Genomic DNA, 24,495 nt, shown 5'->3' with positions numbered 1-24,495 from the left:
AAAATATGATAACCGTAACTGAATATTCTTTCATGCAACTTTATAATTCTGTTGCACAATAATTTTGCAATCGCTTCCATACAAGGGCAAAGTTTCTAGGAACCATCTGAGATTCTAGCTGAAATATATAAAGTTCAAGGTTTTTTAATTGAGACGTATGTACTTTGCTTCGGTTCTCTATTGGTTGGTGCCTCTGAGACGCATTTAATGATTCAAACATTTTCTCCAGACTCATATGACTGCAGCTGAAATGACTAATTGCTGTAGGTTGATTCTTACTTCATCTTCTTGCAACCTTAACTTGGGTTTTACCGTTTATCCCAATACCAAAGGTATGCATTCTGCAAAATGACTCACTCTTTGGGTGCAAAATGACTCTTTCTTTGGGTGCAAAAAGAGTGATACCTTATCATAATCTATTTGCTATACTCTTCTAGCTATTAGTCATTCGATTAGATAGTCAACCAAGCCTTAGAATAAGGTGTTGCAAAAACTATAAATTGCTTTCATTTTGACACTCTGAATACGGTCCGGTGTTTGTTTTATACCATCTATTCCTCTTTTATATCCTAGTCATGCAATTAGCAGAAGCTTTGAGATTAAGAAAGGATTACTTATCCAGACTTCAGCAATTGAAGGAAAGAATATCCAACAACTGCGTAGTTCAAGAAGGTGATATGCCACCTGAAAGCGTCGAGGAATTAACCAGAGAGTATGTTGAGCTAAACACTGAATTGACTGACTTGATATCCAAGATCAACATCACAAATACTCACATTAAATTTGCATTTAGTGAAGACGAAAATGTCAAAACCTTAACAGAAGCATTAGCAGAAAGGGACAAACTCAAGCGAGAAGTAGAGATGCATAGATTGGTAGTTACGAATTGTTCTCAACGGACACATATGTATTCGAGATCTGAAATCAAGATGGTTCGCACAGTTAACGTGAAGGAGGTACAGAAGAAGGTGGACATGTTATCCAAATCTTTGAGAATATTAGATGATAAGATACAACACGAGAACTGGTCGAATGTCATTTATGAGGAAGTGCCGGGAAGATTGGTGTCGTTCTACCGATGGTTGAGACCACCAAAGGAAGGAGAAAAGACAGAAGGGATAATAGAGAACGAATCTTCGTGATGAACAGGAGACTACTGGAGGAAAAGGTCTTTTCTATATCAACAAAACTAATTCAGTTCTTTCATATTGCAAAAACTGCATCGTCTGTGAACATTGCAAATGCATTGGTACCGGTCTAAAATAATTAAGCGATGGCAAGCCCTATTTTACTTGCATCGATTTGTTGGGCACAAATACAAATCGTTGGTCTTCGTTTACCCTTAATAAACAGTTCAAGATACATTACTCCAGGAGAGGAGCACCCCTCATGTTATATCATCTCTTCATATAATCACTTGAGCACAATTTATAACTGACAACTTTTCACCTGCCAATATTGCCGACCGGGAGGGTGGGATTCTTGGGATATCATTTGCTTGTTCGGAGAACAGGTCTTTCTTATGCAATCTATTTTATATTTACTTTTCATCTATAGTTGATACACATCATTGACTACGTAACCTGCTTCATAGAACTAAGCCTTATTGCCCATGGCGTTTAGCACCGAAAGGCTTTACTCTTGAATCCTTATCTATCACCATCGTTTGATTTTCCTGTGAAATGAGATTTTCCCATATTACCGCTTTTGCCATTGGGTCTGGCTTTCTCTTTATCACGGGAAATATCTATCCTTTCATTTATCAAGTCTTCGATTTTTTGTCCAGGGAGTTTTGTGGCACGTAAGAGCAGGTGTCTTTGATACGCTGGATAATATCGTCGATCGTCGGTATTTTACCATTCTTTTTATGTTCCTGGAAGAACCAAGCAATTGAATTGTAAAATATGTTTCGTGATTCGACTTCCCTTAGGAACTATCAAAGATCGTGATGTAATATAGTATCATCTTACTCATGAAGATGAAAACATAGAACAACTGAAAACTTCACAGTTCGTTGGATATTGCGTGACTCAAGTCACGTGACGTCTTGCTGCATATATTTTGATGTTCTTGCAAAGCTAATCAAAATAAGCTCGTATGGCGCAGTGGTAGCGCAGCAGATTGCAAATCTGTTGGTCCTTAGTTCAATCCTGAGTGCGAGCTTATTTTTTGTTTTCACTTAAGAGATATTGAAAGGTAACAGAGAGTCTCTATGATGTAATTGTACTGTTCGAGGATCAAAACTGAAAGTCTGAGAAAAGAAGGAAATAGTTGCAATTAAGAAAAGAGAATAAGAGTCAGCTCAAGTATGAGAAGCTCAAGTGTGGGTCAAAAAGCACAAGAAGTTGTCTTTAATTCATACCAATTTCAGGAGAGACATTCAAATGAGTTTCAACTCCTAATCTGACAAGTATGCTGCCACTAAATGACATTTGTATTAACAAAGTTGTAACTTATCCTTGTTGCAATTGCTACTTTTTTGGGAAGTCATATGAGCTGCATATATTTTTGGTCGCAACGACTTTTGGTGCGGCAAATTATCCATACAAAAAATATAGTAATAGACATTTTCAGAATATATACGATTTATATCACTACGTACTTTGAATTAAAGACAACCAATACAAGTCAAACACACGCTAACGCGTCTATAGAATTCTGTCAGACACGTTTCATCTCCGTGTAGCAAATTGTCGCTTTATTTACGTGTGCAATGCTGAAGAGTCACATTACACCGTCGTCGCAGAGCAGCGATGGCGATGGTAATTCAGACTCTAAAGTAAACCAACATAAAAGTGACGATTCCTTCACAAAACGCGAAGATTTTGACATAAAGCGACTTAGTCGATTTCTACTAAAGCTCACCACCAACTTAGACGTGAAGCATCTCGATCTAGACAGCATAGTTTCTACTGTGGAAGTCGGGTTACCTGCGAAAGTCACTTTGGATGAATTGTACGGATTAGTCAGCGAGACCTTGGCTTCCAGAACTATTTACCATCCTGATTACGCGTTGCTAGCAGGACGTGTAGCAGCTCGTCGAATTCAAAAACACGTCAGCACGAGTTTTAGTGGAGCTGTTATCAAATTATGGAACCATAGAAGTAGTGTCACTAATAATCGCAGTAATGGTAACAAAACCTCCCGGACTTATTCAATCGTCTCCGAAAGTCTCTACAAGATTGTTATGCAACATCGCCACTTCTTCGATAGCCTCATAGAGAAGGATAGAGACTTTGACTTGACTTATTTCGCTATCAAGACATTGGAAAGATCGTATCTATTGAAGATCAACGACGAAATGGCAGAAACGCCTCAGTACATGTTTCTCCGTGTAGCCATCGGAATTCATGGAAACAACCTCGACGACGTAGTAGAAACATACGAGTTGATGTCCAGCAGATACTTCATCCATGCCTCGCCTACGTTGTTCAACGCTGGCAGTGAGTACAACTACTTGTCGTCTTGCTTCCTTGTCGATATGGAAGACGACTCCATTGATGGCATCTACAAGACGTTACACAAAACAGCGTTAATATCGAAGGCATCTGGAGGTATAGGCTTGAACGTGCATAATATTAGAGCATCGGGTTCGCTTATAGCCAGTACAAATGGAACCTCTAGTGGCTTGGTGCCTATGCTCAGAGTATTCAACGACACTGCCAGATATGTAGACCAGGGTGGAAACAAACGTCCGGGAGCATTTGCTATATACATAGAGCCGTGGCACGCTGACATCTTCTCTGTGCTTGATATGAAGAAAAATCACGGCAAAGAAGAATTACGTGCTCGAGACTTGTTCTTTGCATTATGGATACCCGATTTGTTTATGCAAAAAGTCAAGGACGATGAAGACTGGTGTTTGTTCTCTCCGGACGAAGCTCCAGGTCTAGCTGATTGCTATGGTGACGAATTTGTAGACCTTTACAACCAGTACGAAGCTGAAGGAAGAGCCCGTACTGTCGTCAAGGCTCACAAGCTTTGGCTCGCAATTTTAGAATCTCAGACAGAAACTGGTGGTCCTTACATGTTGTACAAGGACTCATGCAATAGAAAATCTAACCAGAAGAACTTGGGTACGATCAAATCTTCCAACTTATGTTGTGAGATTGTAGAATACTGTTCCTCAGAAGAGACTGCCGTGTGCAATTTGGGCTCCTTGGCCCTTCCAGCGTTTATCAAATCTGTTTCGATTGACAATCTGGATGAAGAAGTTTTGGAATTTGACTTCGAAAAATTGCATTCTATAACTAAGGTGTTGACTAGAAACCTCAATAAAGTCATAGATGTCACATTGTATCCTGTTGAGAGTACCAAGGTTTCCAACATGAAACATCGTCCAATTGCGTTAGGAGTGCAAGGGTTGGCTGACGTTTTCCTTGAGCTAAGATTGCCATTTTCGTCTGACGAAGCCAAGAAGCTCAACATTCAAATCTTTGAAACCATTTACCACGCTGCCGTTGAAGCTTCCGTCGAATTAGCTATGAGTGAGGGTCCCTATAATTCCTTTGAAGGTTCGCCTGCCTCGAAGGGCATATTGCAGTTTGATTTATGGGACCACAAGCCTTCTGAACTTTATAATGATTGGGATTCTCTAAAGGAAAGTGTGAAAACCCATGGACTTCGTAATTCTTTATTGGTAGCACCCATGCCTACAGCATCCACTTCTCAAATTCTCGGCTACAATGAATGTTTTGAACCTTACACTTCGAATTTGTACACTAGAAGAGTGCTAGCAGGTGAATATCAGGTGGCCAATAAGTACCTCGTTAAGGATTTGATAGACTTGGGATTGTGGAATTCAGCCGTAAGAAACAAGATCATTGTGGATAATGGCTCTATCCAGAATATTTCTAGTATACCTCAAGAGTTGAAAGAGTTGTACAAAACTGTCTGGGAGATATCGCAGAAGGTTATCATTGACATGGCTGCTGACAGAGGCAAATTCATTGACCAGCTGCAAAGCATGAATATTCATCTTCAGAACCCTACGTTTGGAAAGCTTACAAGCTGCCATTTTTACGGTTGGCAGAAGGGCTTGAAGACAGGTATGTACTATTTGCGAACGCAAGCTGCGTCTAGAGCAATTCAGTTCACCGTCAACAATGAGGAAATTGAGAATATGGATACAGCACCTGGTGCCACCATCAAAAGCTTGCACCGTAAAAGGTACAAACAAGTAGACTCTGTTGAAATTCAAGAGAATGTATCCTTTTCGCAAGAGCGGAAGAAAATGAGAACGAATAATCAAGAGCCGTATGTGACTCCTGAATCGCAATCTCCATATGAAACTGGTAGTAAGCTGTTTGAAAGAATTGATATCTACGATTCTACTCCAGTTGCCTGTGAGCTAAAAGACGCCGAACACTGCGAAGCTTGTTCTGGTTAGGAACTTGTTTCCAATAGCTAACCTTGTATATACAATTACTATAAATGTAAATAGATATGTGTGATGACAACACTTATGATGAAATATATTTCAACTTCTTTGTTACCTTCTTATGAATTGTTATTGTGTTTGCAATACTCTTGTGATTAGTATATTACTGTCTGTTTCTTTGGAACTTCCTATTGGCAAACTCGGCCACCTGCGTCATCCCTTCTGCTGTAACAAAGAATTTCTTTTTGATTTTGTCACTCCAAACAAGAACGCCGACCTCTGATGCATAATTGGACAAGGTGTCGAACTCCTGTTGGTTAGAGAAGTCTTTGAAAAGATACCCATCAAATGTTTGGATTCTATCTAATTCCAATTGCCAGAGCTTTATTTGATCTACTACTGTTGGAGGAAGAATTTCTAACTTATGCTGAGCTACATTGCCTTCACCTGACACTTTTGATTGTGGAGCACCTCCAGCAGTGTTGATATTATGGCTTGTATCGAATTCAATCTTCTTGTCCAATTTCTCCTTTGCCAACAACTTCATCTGGGGATGCGCGTGAGTTTCCAAGAACTTGATGATCTGATCTGCGGTAATGCCGTTGTACAAGGCACTACGAATAGACTCTCTTGTGATTTGCCCACACACCATATTGGTGAATCTAGACTTTAGATGGACAAAGAGGTTGAGAATAGCTATCTCAAGCGGAGAGTTGGTGTATGCGTACAACTTGAAGTTTGTCTCGATGATTACAGTACCCTGGTTACCCGTTGGAGTGTCAATCTGTTGTTCTTCACCTCCATCTGAAGCTCCAAGTGCTTGTTCTATAGCCATAGAAGGTGTTTTCAAGGCTGCTGAATCTGATGTCAACGTTGTAGCAAGTCTGGTGGGATAGAATCTACCAGAAGAGTCTGTTCGTTGGTAAACAAGCCCATAATCGCGCAAATCCGCCAACATACTCACCTGCGTAGCACTCAAACTGGATACCAAGTAACTCTTACCAAGTTCTAGTGAACCCAACACAAAGATAAAGTTCAATACATCTACAGGGTCCATATGCAATTCCTGGGTCAAGTTCAAATACTGGAGCAACAACGTCCAAATCTGAGCGTTGACGTCCTGCAAAAGGAACTGGAAACCAGTGTTGGTGATTTTGAGGTTTTGGGGACTATTACCGGGTCCTTCCATCAAGCCTCCCAGCTTCAATAATGAAAGTACTGACGTTGTAGGTGTAGCGGTGGCCTCAGTGCCCACCATGAAATGAAGAATAGTTTCCCATTTGGAGGATGCAAAATTATCTAAGAACGAGATATCTACTCTATGCTTATCTGTGGTTGTACAAAGATTACCAAACGCATTCAGTTGCTGAGAACCGGTCAAGCAGTTGCGAAAGTTCTGGCGAAAGGTAGGATTAAGCCGTATATGATTCCCTCCTCTGTCTTCTTCTATCAAATGCAATGATGTCAACCGTTTAAGAGAGTCAAACTGTAACTTTTTTGCATGTGGCTTGCACCATCTGTCCAAATCTCGAAGTGCTACCGGTCGATCGTTGAATAACATCGTCATTATATAGAACTTGGCCATGGGTGTTAACAATCTAAAAATGGCTAGACAAGTCGCAGGGGCCTCGTACAACTTAGATTGTACGGGCTGTGGAAGGCCCTCGAGGTACTCATTGACCGTAGCCTTGAATAGATTGCTGGACGACATGCCTGTTAAACAAGGAGAAAATAGATATATGAAAAATGGAAACTCATTGATATATTGATTTGATGCACGTGACTAACAGCGTGTGATGAATACGGAACATCTCTATGGTTGCTTTGAGAGCTGTGGATAAAATAGTAAAGAAGCTTATATAGTTAGTTGTGGAAAGTTGCAGTTGTCTGTAGATAGTTATTTGCTTATCTTGAATAGTAGTTTCCTCAAAAAATTTGAAAATAGTTAAGCACGAAGTTGAATGCAACAGATAAGAGCAATACTTAGGAGTAGCAAAGAGTAGAAAAATGAGTTGAAAAGTTACAAATGTTATTTTAAAATGCTGATTATGACCATCTTGATCACATGCAATTACTTCTTGTGTTTTGAGCTTTGGGTCGAAACTAATTACAAGTTAATTTGTGAAGTTCTGCTTGAGATACTTGGTTGCGAAAAATGTGCGGAATGCAAAATTATTTGATTTCACTATTTCTTGGGAGAATAACCAGAGATCTCATAACCAAATTTAAATTTAAATTAAAAAAATGATAAGAATGGAGGCGATACAATGCTGTTGAATGTGGATAAGGTTCATGTTTAAGATTTGAATGAATGAGACTGGGTCATTAAATTTTGAAGAATTTGAATATAAGCCCGAAGAATTGTACAATGATTAACACCACATCACTTTTTGAATGTGAAAGTTTTCTAGTTTAATTATAGGGAGATAATCTCTGATTAGGATGCAATTCGTATCTATTCCTGTGGATGTCTCGTTATATACTGCGTAATAATGAACAAATTGATCTCCATCTGGTTTCAGGTTCTTCGAGCATGGCAAGACGGAAAACACCGTAAACCCCAATTAAAATTACAGTCGTAACAAAACATGTATCGACAGAACTCCACCATGAACCATTCATATATTCTCTTCCTCCTGTATCTTTTTTTGTACTGTTCCAGACATATTTATCTATATCTACAGATGTATGGATAGGTCTTCGCGATTATGTAATTTTTCAGCCCAGCTGACGTAATACATATACTTGAAAAATTATGTGAAGAGCTATTTCTGAAAACAAGATCCGTTTGCTTAATAAGCACAACTAAAGTTTTCTTTTTCATAAGCAAGCAAGAACTCGTTGCAGACATGGCTCCCAAAAGAAAGGCAGTCAAGCTCGAGGCCGAGTCGGACGAAGCTTTTCAGGAGTTGTTCCAGCCGGAGTACAGAGGGAAGAAATTGACCGATGAGATCAACACTGCGGAAGACAAGTGGAACCTATTACCAGCATTTTTGAAGGTGAAGGGATTGGTCAAGCAGCATTTGGATTCATTCAACTACTTTGTGGATGTGGACTTGAAAAAGATCATCAGGGCCAACGAATTGGTGCTTTCCGACGTAGACCCTGAGTTCTACTTGAAGTACTTGGACATCAGAGTTGGCCACAAGTCTTCTTCGGCTCCTGGAACAAAGGAGGTTATTTTGCCTCCTCACGAATGCCGTTTGCGTGATTTGACATATTCGGCACCGATTTACGTTGATGTAGAGTACACCAGAGGCCGCAAGATCATTATGCATAAGGACTTGGAGATTGGTAGAATGCCCGTTATGCTCAGATCCAACAAATGTATCCTAGACGGCATCAACGACAAGCAGATGGCCAAGTTTGACGAGTGCCCATTGGATCCCGGTGGATATTTTGTTGTTAACGGTACAGAAAAGGTCATCTTAGTGCAAGAACAATTGTCCAAGAATAGAATCATTGTGGAGGCTGATGAGAAAAAGGGTATAGTGCAAGCTTCAGTCACTTCGTCTACCCACGAACGTAAGTCCAAAACTTATGTAATCACCAAAAACGACAAGATTTACTTGAAGCACAACTCTATATCTGAAGATATTCCAATTGTCATTGTGCTCAAGGCTGCTGGGATCACTTCTGACTTGGAAATCTTACAATTGGTATGTGGATCCGATCCACAGTACCAGGACTTGTTTGTAGTTAACTTCGAAGAGGCAGCCAAGTTGGAAGTTTTCACTCAACAGCAGGCTTTAAACTATGTAGGCAAGAGAGTTAAGACCATCAGAAGAGCCGGTGCCGCTAAGTTGTCTGTTTTGCAAGAGGGTATTGAAGCCATTGCTACCACGGTTATTGCTCATATAACTGTAGCTGATTTACAGTTCCGTGAGAAGGCATTGTACATCGCTACCATGGCCAGAAGGGTGGTTATGACTATGCACAACCCCAAGATGGTTGACGACAGAGACTATGTCGGTAACAAGAGATTGGAGTTGGCAGGCCAGTTAATGTCTTTGTTGTTTGAAGATTTGTTTAAGAAGTTCAACTCTGACTTTAAGGCTAACATCGACAAGATCTTGAAGAAGCCCAGCAGAACATCAGAGTTTGACGCCTTACTTTCGATTAACATCCACTCCAACAACATCACCATGGGATTGAACAGAGCCATTTCCACCGGTAACTGGTCATTGAAACGTTTCAAGATGGAAAGAGCTGGGGTTACCCATGTCTTATCTCGTTTGTCGTATATCTCTGCTTTGGGTATGATGACACGTATTTCATCTCAGTTTGAGAAGTCCAGAAAGGTGTCTGGTCCCAGAGCGTTGCAACCTTCCCAGTTTGGGATGTTGTGTACTTCTGATACGCCAGAAGGTGAAGCCTGTGGTTTGGTTAAGAACTTAGCCTTGATGACACACATCACCACAGATGATGAGGAGGCACCTATCCGAAAGTTGTGTTACGTCTTAGGTTGTGAAAACATCTTAGGAATTGACTCGGCTACTTTGCATTCTCAAGGTAACTTTGGTATATATCTTAACGGTACCTTGATAGGAACATCCAGGTTCCCTTCCAAGTTTGTGACAGACTTCCGTCGATTGAGAAGAACGGGCAAGATCTCGGAGTTTGTCTCCATCTATACTAACACTCACCAAACTGCTGTTCACATAGCTACTGATGGGGGAAGAATCTGTCGTCCCTTGATAATTGTCAAGAACAACGAGCCCATGGTGAAGGCTGAGCATTTACTCAAATTGAGACAAGGCGAATGGGCTTTTGATGACTTTTTGTCTCACGGGCTAGTCGAGTATCTTGATGTTAACGAAGAAAACGACTCATTGATTGCATTATACGAAAAGGACTTAGATCCTTCTCAGCCCGTAACCCATTTGGAAATCGAGCCCTTCACAGTGTTAGGTGCTGTGGCTGGTTTGATTCCATACCCACACCATAACCAGTCACCCAGAAACACATATCAGTGTGCGATGGGTAAACAGGCTATAGGTGCAATTGCCTACAACCAGTTCAGGAGAATCGACACCTTGTTGTACTTCATGGTTTATCCACAACAACCTATGGTCAAGACCAAGACCATCGAGTTGATCGATTACGACAAGTTGCCGGCCGGTCAAAACGCTACGGTGGCTGTGATGTCATATTCTGGGTACGATATCGAAGATGCCTTGGTGTTGAACAAATCTTCCATCGATAGAGGGTTCGGACGTTGTCAGGTCGTTCGTAAAAACACCATACAATTGAAGAGGTACCCCAATCATACTAAGGATATTGTTTCTGGTATGAGAGTTGACGAAGACGGTGAGCCCATTTTCCCCCACAAGGCTTTGGGACCTGATGGATTGGGAGAAATCGGTGCCAGGGTGGAAAATGGCCAAGTTTATGCCAATAAGTTTGTTCCTACAAATGCTGGAGAGTCTGTCTTGGGCCATAATGAACAAATGGCCGGAGCTGAGTCTCATCGTGAAGCTGCAGCTTACTACAAGGGCCCAGAGCCTTCGTACGTAGACCAGGTGATGATGTCTGTCAGTGACAATGACCAGGCCTTGATCAAGGTATTGTTGCGACAGACCAGAAGACCAGAGTTAGGTGATAAGTTTTCGTCTAGACATGGTCAAAAAGGTGTTTGTGGTATCATTGTTCAACAGGAAGATTTGCCTTTCAACGACGATGGTATTTCTCCCGATATCATTATGAACCCACATGGTTTCCCATCACGTATGACGGTGGGCAAGATGATCGAGTTAATATCAGGAAAGGCTGGTGTTTTGAACGGATCTCTCGAGTACGGTACTTGTTTTGGAGGATCCAAGCTTGAGGACATGTCCAAAATCCTCGTAGAGAAGGGATTCTCGTACTCGGGTAAGGACATGTTGTATTCGGGTATTACTGGTGAATGTTTACAGGCCTACATTTTCTTTGGACCTATTTACTATCAGAAGTTGAAGCATATGGTTCTCGACAAGATGCACGCTAGAGCCAGAGGGCCAAGAGCAGTCTTGACCAGACAACCTACAGAAGGTAGATCTAGAGACGGTGGGTTGAGATTGGGAGAAATGGAGAGAGACTGTGTCATTGCCTACGGTGCATCTCAGTTGTTGTTGGAACGTTTGATGATTTCGTCTGATGCGTTCGAGGTCGATGTATGTAACAAGTGTGGATTGATGGGCTACAACTCGTGGTGTACCACATGTAAGAGTTTCGAACATGTCATCAAGATGACGATTCCATACGCGGCCAAATTGTTGTTCCAGGAGTTGTTGTCGATGAACATTGCACCACGGTTGAAGCTTGGGGATGTGTTCTAGAGCATTTACTTAATGTATAATAGTAATATAGTAAAGTATCATCGTATATAGTATTAGAGAAATGGTATTAAATTATTCAATTGTAGGTGATACTATGATAATAGTAGTAATTGTAGAAACCTATTACATTTTGTAAAGAAGGATTATGGTAAGAAAGTGCTAAACTTATCAGATTTTATCAATCCTGCAACAGATTCCCATCTCGACTAAATTAACACTTCTTAAATATTATTATTTCCCGGTCTTTGTAGTGAAGATATTCATAATCATATAGAAAGTAACATTAAACGAGAAAAACACCATATTCAAAACCAGATTTTAGAATGTTTGTTCGGTATAGTAGAAAAAACGAGCCCGGATTTCGCACCCATCACACGATTATAGCGTCACGTGAGCAAGGAGACATCATCATTTAATACAATAATGGAATGATGATAAAGACTTCTTTCAACACCTATACTTTCGTCAGCATCCCTCTAAAAGTCTCGATATTTCGCTAACTACATCTTCTAAGATGATGCCCCACGTCCAGCGGCAGCAGCGGCAGCGCACAAGATCGGTTTTCCAGCCACAGTTGTTCTTGATGTTCGCAGCCGTACTTGTGATGTTCTACTGTGTGGATCATTTCACGAAGGGCCAGCTTGACTTCGATGATGCGCTTTTTTTGACCCGAAACTCGTTCAAAGAGCTCAAGGACACGTATATGCCACGGGGAATACACGTACGTCACGACGGTTTGGCCAATCAGACGTCGTCTACGATATTCAACGTCGATCTAGACTATCCGTTGAATAGTGTGGTGAATTCTTTCTTCCCTATCGATGCTCTCATAGCTTTCAACACAACCAACACTACACACAGTGTAGACACTATGGGTGACGAGTCCCTCTTAAGTGCGCAAGCATATCCAGAAAGTGAAGATGACAACAATAACAAAAATGATACTGGTATCAGCCGGCACGAGATCACCGCCCGGTACGCTTCGTTTCTGCCAATTCTCAACTACCACATGAGAAGACAGTACAAAATTCTTCCTACAAATGGCTGTAACAAGCTGGATCTAAACCTCAGCCACAAACAGTACAAGAATAAAGTACTAATCGTTTTGCGCGGCGATTGCACGTTTGTAGATAAGGTCTCCAACATCTTGAACCTGGGCCTAGACCCGGCTGCCGTCATCGTAGCCAACGACGAACCATACAGGGGTTTGGTGACGATGTTTCTGGCCAACTTCAATCAGGATGGTCTGCTTAGAATTCCGATCATGTTCATTACTAATGAAGATTATCATGTGTTGAAGAAGTTGTCTGTAAAGGATGTGCCTGATATTACTTTGGATCTCAGCACAGCCTCGATAGGCAGCTGGTTCAGCATAATTGCCTCTATGGTGTTATCACCCCCTCTCCTAATCATCATCTTCTACTCCATCATCATCTGTGGCCAGAAGTTGAAGCGTAGACAAGCCAACATCCGTAATGCTAAGCTTGTGAGAGAACTCCCTGTCTACATATACAATGGTAGCCATCTTATCCATGCTAAGTATTTAAGCACATATTTGAAGGTAACTGGCCAGAGCCAAAGTCAGGGAAAGAGTCAAGATCAGAATCAGAATCAGAATCAGAATAATACCCAGAACATTAGTCTGACAATCTCTGTCAAAGATGTTCCAGTTAACTTTTCTGATTCGCCGAAACAATCACCATCGTCTTCATTTGCCTCGCTCGATCGCATTCTCGTGAACGGCATAGATATTCGCGCCTCTGCCAACTCCCTCCATATTTTGACAGCTCCTGAAAACTTCTATCCAGCCTACAAATGCTCTATATGTCTTGAGAAGTATTCTCCGCTCAAATCACGGGTGCTTGTATTAGATTGCAAGCATATCTACCACGAGCGGTGTTTGTCCAACTGGTTGATCAACTTCAGAAGAAGTTGTCCCTTGTGCAATGTCATGATAAATCCGTCTACGGAGCCGTATCTTCTTGCTGGACAAGACAGTTCATCTTCCGACTACGGCAGCATGGATGAAACCGACTTGGAGGCACAATCCAATCCTCCTCTCTCATCTGAGGGGGGTATAGAGTTCATCACCGATTCGTTTTCACAAGACGAAAGCGAAGAGGAAGAGCTCTACAACGACTTCATCCCTCCAAGTACTAGCTCCTCACCACGAGTTGCAGATTCGGGAAATAATCATAGTGATACGATCAGTGATGCCATCGGTAGTGCCGTTGATGGTAACGTTGCTGTAGATCAACTGTCTGTATCGTATTCACCACAAAAATCGCTTTCTACTATGGCTTTAGAATCGGGCAAACTAGACGACTCCGTTTCTCTCAGAACGTATGCGACTGCCAGCACAGGACCTCGCAAGTATTTTTCGAAGCCACTGCAGATTTTGAGCCAGTTCTCGTCTACTACTGACGAAAACGAGGGTAAGCTTCTCAGCAGTCTTAGCATCAGCATAGACTCCGGAGAGTTTGTTAATGAGAGTAGCAAAGGAAGCAAGAGCAAGAGCCACAAAGTTAACAGCTTTGTTTCTCCACCAGAGTCTAAAAATGATAGCGATGCAGGTGCATCGGAGATATCGACTATCACCAAAGAACAAAGTTCGTGATAAGGTTACGGGCGCACTGGTGCGTTTGATCCGGAAATTAACGGTGTATATGGGTGAAGTAGGAACAGCCGTAATGGCTGCGACAAATGTTGGTTCTGAGTGAGGAGTTTCAATTCGTGTATATTATGGGTTAGAGTAGGATAGTGAATGCAATGGTGGAGATTAAGAAGCATAGATAGACAATAATTGTAAGAGGAAGAAGAAGTAGAAGAAGAAGAAGAAGAAGAAGAAGAAGAAGAGTGATGGCTGTGAAATACAATTTAAGAACTTGAATAGAAAGATTATGTGATGTCAAAGCTAGGAAGCTGCGGGCTTTGATTGGAAAAGGGGGGGAATAGGAGAAGATTAGATCGCTATTACAAAGTAGTAGTATATCCTTTTCAATATAATCGAGTTCCATAATTCTCCTTTCCAAGCAGGCCACCAATCCCTAATTCGAGCTCAACCTCCGTTCATTTACCTTCTAGATTCCTTCTACTTTATTGCCATCCCCTCTATTCCGTTCTTCAACGGCTTCTTTAACTCCTCTTTTTTAAGCAAATTTTGCACCCATAAAAAGTTGGGCATAGCTGCCGGCTCCGTCCGGGTGCACTGGCGTAAGCGACCCGGAAGGCACAGGAATGCCCCACAAATGAGTCTATTATTGTTGTCACGTGACGCGTCGGACCCAACCATATCAATTTTTTTTGACAAACCCTAACCAGGCCACAACATGATTGGGAGTTTTTCTCCGGAGTTTTTGCAGAGCCTAATATCTTGGAATTACCGTCAAGGCAGCGACCTACGATGTACGCCACGAGTCATCAGGAACAGGATATGAAGCCCGGCATTGACCGGGACAGTGCCGGCCATAGCAATGTGAATTCTCATGAATCTCGGGACAAGAGTGATATTGGTAATAGCAACAATAATAGAAATATTAATAGTGATAGCAATAACGACAACAACAATAGCATTGGCAATAGTAATAACAACAGCAACAATACCAACGGTCATAGTAGTCATACTGCTAGTACTACCACCAATAGCAACGACACTAATAGTAAAATTATTCATGCTGGTAATAGTCTTAATACTACCAACTCCAATAACAGCGATACTTCTGGCAACACCCATTCGGACTCACTTGCCTATGCAGCTGTAGATTTCAAGTCTGACTCCATCAATAGTAACAGTGGCACCACAAACAGCACGAACTACAATCACAGTAATCCACAATCTCATTCTCATTCCAACACTAATAACAATAGCACTAATAATAATCACCATTCTACCACTCTTTCTACGACTGCGCTGTCATCGCCTGAGCCATCAGGATCGTCTTCGTCGAAGAAACGTAAAAAGAAAGTAGAAATTGCCTGCGTCTATTGTCGTAGGTCTCATATGATCTGTGACGATTCTAGGCCCTGTCAACGTTGTATCAAAAGAGGCATTGGTCATTTGTGTTACGACGAGCCTTCCAATTCTCGTCAACGTAAAAAGGCAGCTGCTCTCCGTAAATCCACTAGTGATAGCTCCGCTCCGATATCGTTATCGACAGAAAGAACTTCTTTTCCCAACGTATCGTCGTCTCTGCCGATTATACCTGTTCCCGTAACCTTGGAACAACAGCTTCAAAGCCAGCTTCAAGGTCCACTAGACAAAGATCTGCTTTCATCACCAAATCCTGGCAGTGGTGGTATTACCAATTCTGGAGTTGGATCTATTAATAATACTAGTACGACTAGTAATTCCGGACCTGGTTCAAAAGTTCCGCAGCCTCTTCCAGGTCCGCCTATTCAATCTGTAAACAGCCAACTTCAGCTTCATAAACCGCACACGTCTCTCTCCAACTCAGTCTTGTCACAAACATTACCGTATAACCAGGAGCCTTTCTTCTATTCTGAGCACGCTGGAAGTGAGTTCAGTTCTCTTAACGATTTCCTTCTGATGATTGACGATCCCGAGCTTGTGAATGGAGCTCTCAATGACGATCCTACTGCTGGAGACCCCATGCTAGCATTCCAGACTGCTGGCAATTTCGACTCTACTGGCGCTAACACTGCTGCTGGTGGAGCCACAGTCACAGCCAGCAACTCAGCAACTAACCTCAACAATATCCTCTCCTTTTCACCAAACCCATCTTTGTTCCAAAGCACATTTCAGAATGACACCCACCAACTCAACCAACAACAACAACAGCAGCAGCAGCAGCAGCAGCAACAACAACAACAACAGCAGCAGCAACTAAATCAGCAGCTACAAGAGCAGCAACAACAGCACCAATTCAATAGCAGCAGTAGTAACCAGTTCTTAAAGCCTCTGCCTCTTGTTCCAATCCAGTCTGGACAGATGACAGTTCCATCCAGTGGAAGTAATACTAATGGAAACCAGCTGGAGCACCAACCTGTGATATCAGATTCTGCTAGAGACAAGTTCTTCTTGACAGCAGCTGATCCAACTACAGAAATCTCGCCAGAAGAAAGATTAAAACAGGTTATTAAAGCAAAGTTGGAAGCTGGTTTGCTACAGCCCTACAACTATGCAAAGGGTTATGCTCGATTACAGAGTTATATGGACAACTACATGAACATCTCGAGCAGGCAAAGGATCTTAAAGCCGTTGTCTATTTTCCGTCCAGCTTTCAGGGCCATTGCCAGAACTTTGAAGGATGTAGATTTGGTACTTGTAGAAGAGAACTTTGAGCGCATGTTGTTAGACTACGATCGTGTTTTCACATCCATGGCTATACCAGCATGTCTCTGGAGACGTACAGGAGAAATATATCGTGGAAACAAAGAGTTTGCCTCGTTGGTTGGCGTTATGACGGACGATCTCAAAGACGGCAAGCTCGCAATCTACGAGTTGATGAGTGAAGAAAGTGCCGTCAACTTCTGGGAGAAGTATGGTGCTATTGCCTTTGATAAGGGCCAGAAGGCAGTATTGACGAGTTGTAATTTGAGAACAAGAGACGGGATCAAAAGGAAAAGTTGTTGTTTTAGCTTCACCATCAGACGTGATCGCTACAACATTCCCAGTTGCATAGTAGGAAACTTCATTCCTATTGACCCTTAATTGAACAAATTTTATTCCTTGTATTATTTTCATTATCGTTTTGACTATCAATATCATTACGGTGTTGATTTTCGTCATCATATCAGTATTGTTTTCCTATTTGTCGTGTCTATTGTTAGATTTATGTCTTTCAAATGACGTTGATAGCATATTTATTATAATTTATTCTTCTTCCTGTATCAACAACGTAGTTCTTATAAATTTTTCTGGTCTATAAATACTAATAGTAATGCTACTATATCTATTCCTCGTCTTCTTCTTCAGAGCCATCTTCTTCATCCAAGTCTTCCATATCAATGTCTGACTCATCCTCTTGTTCCTTCTTCTTCTGTTCAGCCTTTGCCTTTTCTTCTTCTTCCAACGATTCTCTCATAATTCTCAACTTCTCTTCTTTCAATTGTCTTTGTACGACAACATATTGGCCCAATGGCGTCTTTTCCCACTCGAAGTCGTTCAAGAAGAGCTGTACTTCGATCTTGTTGGAAGGACCATATTCTACGTTAGATCTCTTTCCTGTGACAAACTTAGCGTTGGCATTCAACTTTTCAATCAACTGCTGCAACTGCTTGTTGAACTTGGTGTTTCTGGACTTCTTGACAAATCTTCTCAACAACAACACCGCTGGAGTAACTAATTCTGGGAATGCAATACTTTTGGCGTATAAGCCAAAAAAGTCACTGGTGAGTTCAATGAATTGCTCGCACAAACCATCCTGGTAGATTCTGGTACCAAGGTAGGCTTGGTTGACTTTGATGTTATGTTCGAAATCAACAGCTTGCAAAGATGAGCCCTTAGGAGGCTTGGAGAAGGCAGTTGATGTCAAAATTTCCGATATCAATGGGAAAATTGGAATGAACACTCCAGTGGACTGTGAAATTCTGATCAACGCTCTTATCAAATAGAATCTTAATGGAAAGAATTGTGCAGTTGGAATCAATCTGATAGCACCCAAAGTGACCTGGACCAAGGGATATATTAACTGTCTCAAGGGTGATTCCTTTGACTTGTGGTTTCTTAATTCCTTTTCTGGGTTACAGTGTTGAGAGATAACTCTGGACCAAAAGTCCAAAGAATGGCAGTATTGCCAGTTATATATAGACTTGAATCCCTCCTTGGCGTTGGAGGTAGCATTAATGCTGTTTCTTAAATGAATAACCAACTGTCTTACACTTTCAAAGCCCACTTGGTACGACAAGTTTTCATCCAAGCCATACAACTCAGCAGCAGAGTTCTTGCAAAAGTTGATCTGAGGCATGGTGTGGATGTTCGTTTTACGGCAGTTCTGCAACAACGAAGCGTAAGTCAATGTCAAGATTGTTTCCAACACGGACTTTGGGAATTCCTTGGCGACATTGTTTAAGAAAGCAAAAGTAGCGATCTGGGTGTCGATCTCAGTAGTAGTGGACCATACATTGACTACACTAGAAAGCATCTGTTTCAACAACCTCCTATGTGACAAGTAGTAAGGAAAGATTTCCTGAATGGAAGCCAATACCAAGGCAGCAGTCTCGGTGTTGGTGATATCCTTCAACAACGTGATCAAAGAACCAGCATGAGATTTCAAAATCTTTGAGATCTGAGACACGTTAGGATTCTTTTGTGGAATGGTTCTGACACCCTGGGCACTGACTTTGTACTTGACTAACTTCTGGATGGCTACAGGGGTCTTCTTCAAGACAAGCAACATCAACTCGGTGAAAGCCTTAGGATCGGTAACCGAGTACTTGTAGTCTTCATCGTCTGCATTGTTGATGTTCACTGCTGCCTTGAAAGCAATGATGATGTTTCTTAGAGTTTTCACAGTAGGTTTTTCAAGTTGCTTGTTCCATGTCTTCACCAAGTCCAAGGTGATTTCAGTCTTATTTTCTTCTACATCCTTAGCTTTCTTTGACTTCTTTGAGTTATCCTCCTCTTCCTCGTCCACTTCTTCTTCTTCCTCTTCTTCGTCATCACTAATTGCATCTAACGGGTTTACACCTTCGAAATCAAGCAAGGCACCATCATTCTCTTTCAAATACTTGTAGAAGTCAGGATCGTTTTCGGCCAAAGTTTTCATGTTCTCTTTCATGGCTTCTTCATCCTGCTCTTCCTCAGAAGATTCATCGTCTTCTTCTTCTTCTTCTACTCTCTTCTTCTTCGACTTCTTTTCCTTGGGAACTTCAAATCCGCCCTCGAAGAAGTCTTCCACTGACATATCTTCAAACACTTCCTTGGCTTTTCCATTGGCACGGACTGGCCCAGTTGGTTCTCCAGCCTCATCTCTCGATGGCTTCTTCTTTTTTCTGTCTCCAAGCTTCTTCTTGTGTTTCTGCACTTCTCTTCTGTGCTCAATCGTATGTTTCAAGTGCTTATTCTGAAACTTCTTGGTCAGCTTCGACGTCTTGGTCATGGTTGCTGGTGTTTGTTGTAGGTGTGGAAGCTGTAGCAAACTTGGTTTTAGATAGAGAATATTTAAGACTGAAAAATTCCTAAATTTTTGGCGATGAGACAAATTCTTGGTTTTGTGTAATTTGCATGCAGAACCTCTATTAAAGGCTACAAACCGTATGGAGCGAGGATTCTCTAATGCACAGTTATCACATACAAGAATAAATAGATAGCCCTGCTCTATATGTATCTCATCTTATAGCTATGAGTAGACTTGATACGTAACTGGATTTCATAATTCCCAAGTAACGAATTTACCTTGGTAACTTTTTTTCGCTACTCTATTTCACGAAAATATTTCGTGCAATGTTTAATTATCTCTACTCTCTATCTATACAACCCGTCGAACTTGCCCATAAATGCATCTCTCAACCAGTGAAGCAACTTGTCAAAAACTATCGAGTTGGCATTGTGGTAATAGATTCCATGGTCACTGTCAGGGAAGAAATGGACATCGTAGTTCTCAACTTCTCCAAGATTGAACTTGTCAAGTAGCCAGAGCAGATTCTGAAGGTGGACGTTGTCATCAGATGTTCCATGCATTAGCAAGAACCTCTTCAACGACTTGAAATTCTTGTAATCGCTGATTCGGCCGTACTTCTCGTAGTTTCCATTTACTTTTGGTGGATTCATGTACCTTTCAGTATACACCGAATCATAGAATAGCCAATTTGTAACTGGTGCCACTGCCATACCATATTTAAAGGTCTTTCCACGGTCAAACTCTAATGTCTTCAAGGAAGTGAAGCCGCCGTAGGACCAGCCCCAGATTGCAGTTCTGGACTGGTCGATAAACTTCTTGTTTACGGTTATATACTCTGAAGTTATAGTGGTGATATCTCTGGGTTCCCAATAGCCTAGTCTATTCTTAGCGGTGCTACTGAATTTCCAGCCTTGCCCACCTGTACCTCTAGGATCTATAACCAACACCAAGGCATCCAACGAAGCACTAGCAATGTGCTGGAAATCTATGTCAAACGACTTGTCTACAGTTTGAGAGCCAGGACCTCCATAAGCATACACTAGTAAAGGGTACTTTTTTGCCCTGTGAGGGTTGAAGTTAGGGGGAAAGATTTCAATCACATTCAACCGAAGTGGGCTTCCGTCGTCATATTTGCCTACTTGAATAGTCTTGTACACTTTTGTAGGAATGTTGGTATCCTTTAAGTTACCTTCAGTAACGTCAAAATGATTGATGACTTCACTCTTCAAGATGAGTTCGTCTACACCATTTCCCTTGAAATCTCCAGAAGAAATGAATTCATGAACTTCGGCCATATTCACTAGTCTCTGCCATGGCTGTTTTGGGCCTTTGTAGAACAAGTTCAAATGTTGGCCCGCCTGGTCGAACTCAACTTGGTACAACCCGTCTACTTCAGAGCTTGTGATAGGTATCAACTTGTTGTCATCAGTAGAAAGATCAACAGCATATAGATGGGCGTCCATGGAACTTCTTATAGTGGTCAAGAAGTAGACAACGTTAAACTGCTTGTCGTGAACTAATGGAGAGCTAAGTGGAACTTCCCACGTATTGGAGGATGTCAATAATCTGGCATAGTCTTTGGATGTGGCTGATTCGAAGAGTGCTATATGAGTGAAACCATTGACCACTACTTTGTCAATGTACAGATTTTCCTTGTCGTCATCTGTTTCTACAATGGCAATTTGCGAAAGTTTATCAACCCATCCTCCATACTCCTGAGTCACATTCATAGAATTGACTTCAATAACTTCAGATGATATAGCTGGCTGGAATACCTTTTTCTTGAGAATGGCACTTGTTCTGTCTGTGAGCTTCATGAGAAAGTTCTTGCTGTCTACCCATGCAGCTTTATACAAGATGAAATCTTCTCCCAAGCCATCCTGTAACTTGGTGATTTCTTTGATAGACTTGTCAGAAAGTCTGTAATTAAATAATGACAATATAGGGTTCGAAGTTCCAGGTTTGGGGTACTTAATTGACGTCTTTATAGGATACTGGTTGACATCTTCGAATTTATTTTCCAGCAGTTCTTTGTACTGAGTACCTACTTCAGTGCTGTCTTTGATATAGTAGTCCAATTCAAATTCTTGGACAAGCGTATCATTTAAAGAAGCAAACACCAAGTTCTCTTGGTCTGGTGACCACCAAATTAACTTGTAATCAGCAGCCACTTCTTCTTCATACACCCAATCCGGTTTCCCGTTGAAAATGCTGGTAGAACCTGTATTAGTGATTCTCTGAATTTCGTTCGAGACTACATCTTGCAAGAAGATATCGTGATTGAAGCCAAAAACGACGAAATCACCCTTTGGAGAAAATTCAGCGAAGTGCAACTTGTCCAAAATCTCTTCCTGCAACTGGTTATCGTTCTGGAGTTTCTTTAAATTCTGGGGTGGTTGTATCGGTATATACTGTGCTGTTAATGGATTGTATATCCAGTACAATGCGAAACTCAGACTCCTCCATTGTTCGAGTTTGTCTGTAACAACTATATGATAGTTGTCTGGATCGTCAATTGGCTTGTGTGGGTTCAATATGACATCCGTTATGTAGAAGAAATTGTTTCTGTATGCAAATTGGGTTCTTTCTATAAAAGGGGCAGTAAAAACGGTGTTCATCTGCCTTATATTGTATCGGTCAGAATCTCTTTCTAAGTAGAATCCCGATCCACGAGGTACTGGAGCCGTATCTTTGGGGTATTGTTGTGGTTCTAGCCATTTTATGGTCGTTTTGTATGCTGCGTACTTCGACTTTCTCATCTGATCAATGGTCAAATTGGCGTATTTAGGGCTGTATTTGTTCAAAGTGATATTCTTACCACTAACTTCTACGTCTGTCTGCCAGGTTATACTCTTGACGGCTGAAGATAGGGACATCTGTGAATACACAAGAAGACCGGCTAGCCATAATAATATAGAAAAAATGCATAATCCCATACAAACTCTTTTCATCCACACGTTAGCTCCCTGGTACTTCAGAAAAACGGACTGAAACAAAGGGCTATTGCTGAAATCATCGATTTCAGCACTATTACGTGACATGTAAACGTCTATATCGTCAAATAGTTGAGACGAATCTGATTGTAGCGAATCTCGTAACTCTGGCTCTTCTTCGACTTCGTTGTAGGGGCTAGGTGTCGAGGCAGATTCTGGCGGTGACGACTGTTGCAGCTCCAAGTCTCTTGGCTCTTGATCAAGTAGTTCGTATTCTTCAATAGGCATATCGAAATTAGTATATGACGGCGTAATGTTAAATTTCAGATATAAACAAGGTAGTCGGGTTTAATGTTGACGTGATAAAATGCACTTATTGAAGACAGTGTGTCATTAAATTGAATGTTCAAATATTTCACTACTATTGCAATGCCTAATAATTCAATGTGAAGTAATGTTATATGTTCGGTTCAATATTACTCTTTTGGGTTGTCGAATGTTGAAAATCAATTTTCATGAACAGTATATCACCTAATATGGCGTTATGAATTGCAACTGTTAGGCTGTTCTGAGACTAAGTGAATGAATCTGTATTTGTGTTTGTACCGTCTATGCAATTGTGGGATAGTGAGAGAAATTCAAAAAGCTCGCTTAAATTGTCTCAATCACCAAAGGTGCACTAGTCAAAAGAGTGGAGGGAATCGAGTATGAAATAACAATCCACGGCAAATCCAGATCTTATACGCTACTTTCTGTGGAAGAATCGAAGGCTGGAAATCAGACTTGCTCAATCGAAATGTCCAGGTGGTATCTAAACGGCGCACGTGATGCACATGGTAGCATAGCAAGAGTATGTCCAGGAGAAATACTTGAAATGGAGTTGAAAAAGTGGGATTTTTCTTCTACACGATAGAATGTTCCATGTAAGATTTTGAGTTGTCCATTTGGAAGTTTGTTCTTAAAGGTGTACACAATTGATCCATGGCTGTTCTGGTTATAAACGGCTGGAGACAACCCATGCAGGTACACTGCATGATAAGTATGGTAAGCGTTAACGGAAAGAATAGAGATAGCGAAGAGAGGATGAAGGAACAAGTAGGGACAAGATGAGAAAGCTTTTCATCGTTAACTATTGGCTGAAAGTTGCCTATTCAGAAAATTAGTCCTTTGAAACAAGAATTATAGAAATGTGAGACTGTATTCTGGTACAATAAATTTGACTGCGAAATTTGATGCAGATCTACAGATTTATCAAAACCGATAAGAGATATGGCACACCAAAGAACAGGTAGGTTCTAAAATAGATGTAATCAAGCTAATACAGTATGATTGAGACCCTGTTCATAATCTACTAAAAGACCCCAAAGGCTGCGCCAGTCTTCTTTCTTAGCATTTATTCCTAGAATACGAACAGCACTCACGAAATCTCTCCATAGATAAGAACCTGAGATATGGGGAACACCAGCAACGAGAAAAACCAACTCAATTGACATTAAACCAAACCCAGCAAATTCCATAAATCTCACACAACCAACTTGTCGTGACTCTTCATTTTTGACCTCGTAAGCCTCTCCACTTTCTGCTGTTCTAGCACATGGCACAGAATCCGTTTCGCGTGTCGTTCCCCAGATCGGATACTCCTGACACCTACATACAGAAGCAGATATGGACAAGGAATTTTCAGTTGCAATCTGAAAATTAGATTCACCCTTTCTACAGCTTTACCACCGTTTCTTTTGGCTTGATTTAGTTTTTGTCGACTCTTCATTCCTGGTATACTCAGC

At 41.3% G+C, this 24,495-nt stretch overlaps 8 protein-coding genes across 8 annotated transcripts; 5 read left to right on the top strand and 3 right to left on the bottom strand. All coding sequences in view use genetic code 12, as the record gives it.

Moving 5' to 3' along the window:
- Positions 1–575: 575 nt before the first annotated feature.
- On the top strand, positions 576–1,142 carry PICST_29857 (predicted protein; the record flags this gene model as incomplete). Its single annotated transcript, XM_001382989.1, has 1 exon — positions 576–1,142. One exon carries the CDS (start codon positions 576–578, stop codon positions 1,140–1,142), a length of 567 nt encoding a protein of 188 aa, XP_001383026.1.
- A 1,571-nt stretch (positions 1,143–2,713) lies between these two features.
- Positions 2,714–5,389, top strand: RNR1.1 (ribonucleoside-diphosphate reductase alpha subunit; the record flags this gene model as incomplete). Its single annotated transcript, XM_001382988.1, has 1 exon — positions 2,714–5,389. One exon carries the CDS (start codon positions 2,714–2,716, stop codon positions 5,387–5,389), a length of 2,676 nt encoding a protein of 891 aa, XP_001383025.2.
- A 154-nt stretch (positions 5,390–5,543) lies between these two features.
- On the bottom strand, positions 5,544–7,091 carry TFB2 (RNA polymerase II transcription factor B subunit 2 (RNA polymerase II transcription factor B p52 subunit) (RNA polymerase II transcription factor B 52 kDa subunit); the record flags this gene model as incomplete). Its single annotated transcript, XM_001382444.1, has 1 exon — positions 5,544–7,091. One exon carries the CDS (start codon positions 7,089–7,091, stop codon positions 5,544–5,546), a length of 1,548 nt encoding a protein of 515 aa, XP_001382481.2.
- Positions 7,092–8,208: 1,117 nt separating this feature from the next.
- On the top strand, positions 8,209–11,788 carry RET1 (DNA-directed RNA polymerase III). Its single transcript, XM_001382987.1, has one exon. It carries the CDS (start codon positions 8,230–8,232, stop codon positions 11,695–11,697), a length of 3,468 nt encoding a protein of 1,155 aa, XP_001383024.1. The 5' UTR covers positions 8,209–8,229; the 3' UTR covers positions 11,698–11,788.
- Positions 11,789–12,247: 459 nt separating this feature from the next.
- On the top strand, positions 12,248–13,753 carry PICST_24789 (Predicted E3 ubiquitin ligase; the record flags this gene model as incomplete). The annotated part of the gene is made up of 3 exons (XM_001382986.1): positions 12,248–12,579; positions 12,652–13,337; positions 13,368–13,753. Coding segments are annotated over 3 exons (1,404 nt in total), but the record flags the coding sequence as incomplete, so codon positions are not given.
- A 1,309-nt stretch (positions 13,754–15,062) lies between these two features.
- RDS2 (putative Fungal transcriptional regulatory protein) lies at positions 15,063–17,542 on the top strand. Its single transcript, XM_001382985.1, has 3 exons — positions 15,063–15,907; positions 16,118–16,602; positions 16,669–17,542. Exons 1-3 carry the CDS (start codon positions 15,101–15,103, stop codon positions 17,366–17,368), a joined length of 1,992 nt encoding a protein of 663 aa, XP_001383022.2. The 5' UTR covers positions 15,063–15,100; the 3' UTR covers positions 17,369–17,542.
- Positions 17,543–17,609: 67 nt separating this feature from the next.
- NOC2 (Nucleolar Complex 2 protein) lies at positions 17,610–19,757 on the bottom strand (the record flags this gene model as incomplete). Its single annotated transcript, XM_001382443.1, has 1 exon — positions 17,610–19,757. One exon carries the CDS (start codon positions 19,755–19,757, stop codon positions 17,610–17,612), a length of 2,148 nt encoding a protein of 715 aa, XP_001382480.2.
- A 365-nt stretch (positions 19,758–20,122) lies between these two features.
- Positions 20,123–22,999, bottom strand: PICST_40725 (predicted protein; the record flags this gene model as incomplete). Its single annotated transcript, XM_001382442.1, has 1 exon — positions 20,123–22,999. The coding sequence occupies one exon, from the start codon at positions 22,997–22,999 to the stop codon at positions 20,123–20,125; it is 2,877 nt and encodes a 958-aa protein (XP_001382479.2).
- Positions 23,000–24,495: the final 1,496 nt, after the last annotated feature.

Source organism: Scheffersomyces stipitis, chromosome 2 (genome assembly GCF_000209165.1).
Source record: "Scheffersomyces stipitis CBS 6054 chromosome 2, complete sequence".
Taxonomy (NCBI): Eukaryota; Fungi; Ascomycota; class Pichiomycetes; order Serinales; family Debaryomycetaceae; genus Scheffersomyces; species Scheffersomyces stipitis.
The sequence above is the reverse complement of the archived record's forward strand: the minus strand, read 5'-3'. Positions and strand labels throughout refer to the sequence as shown.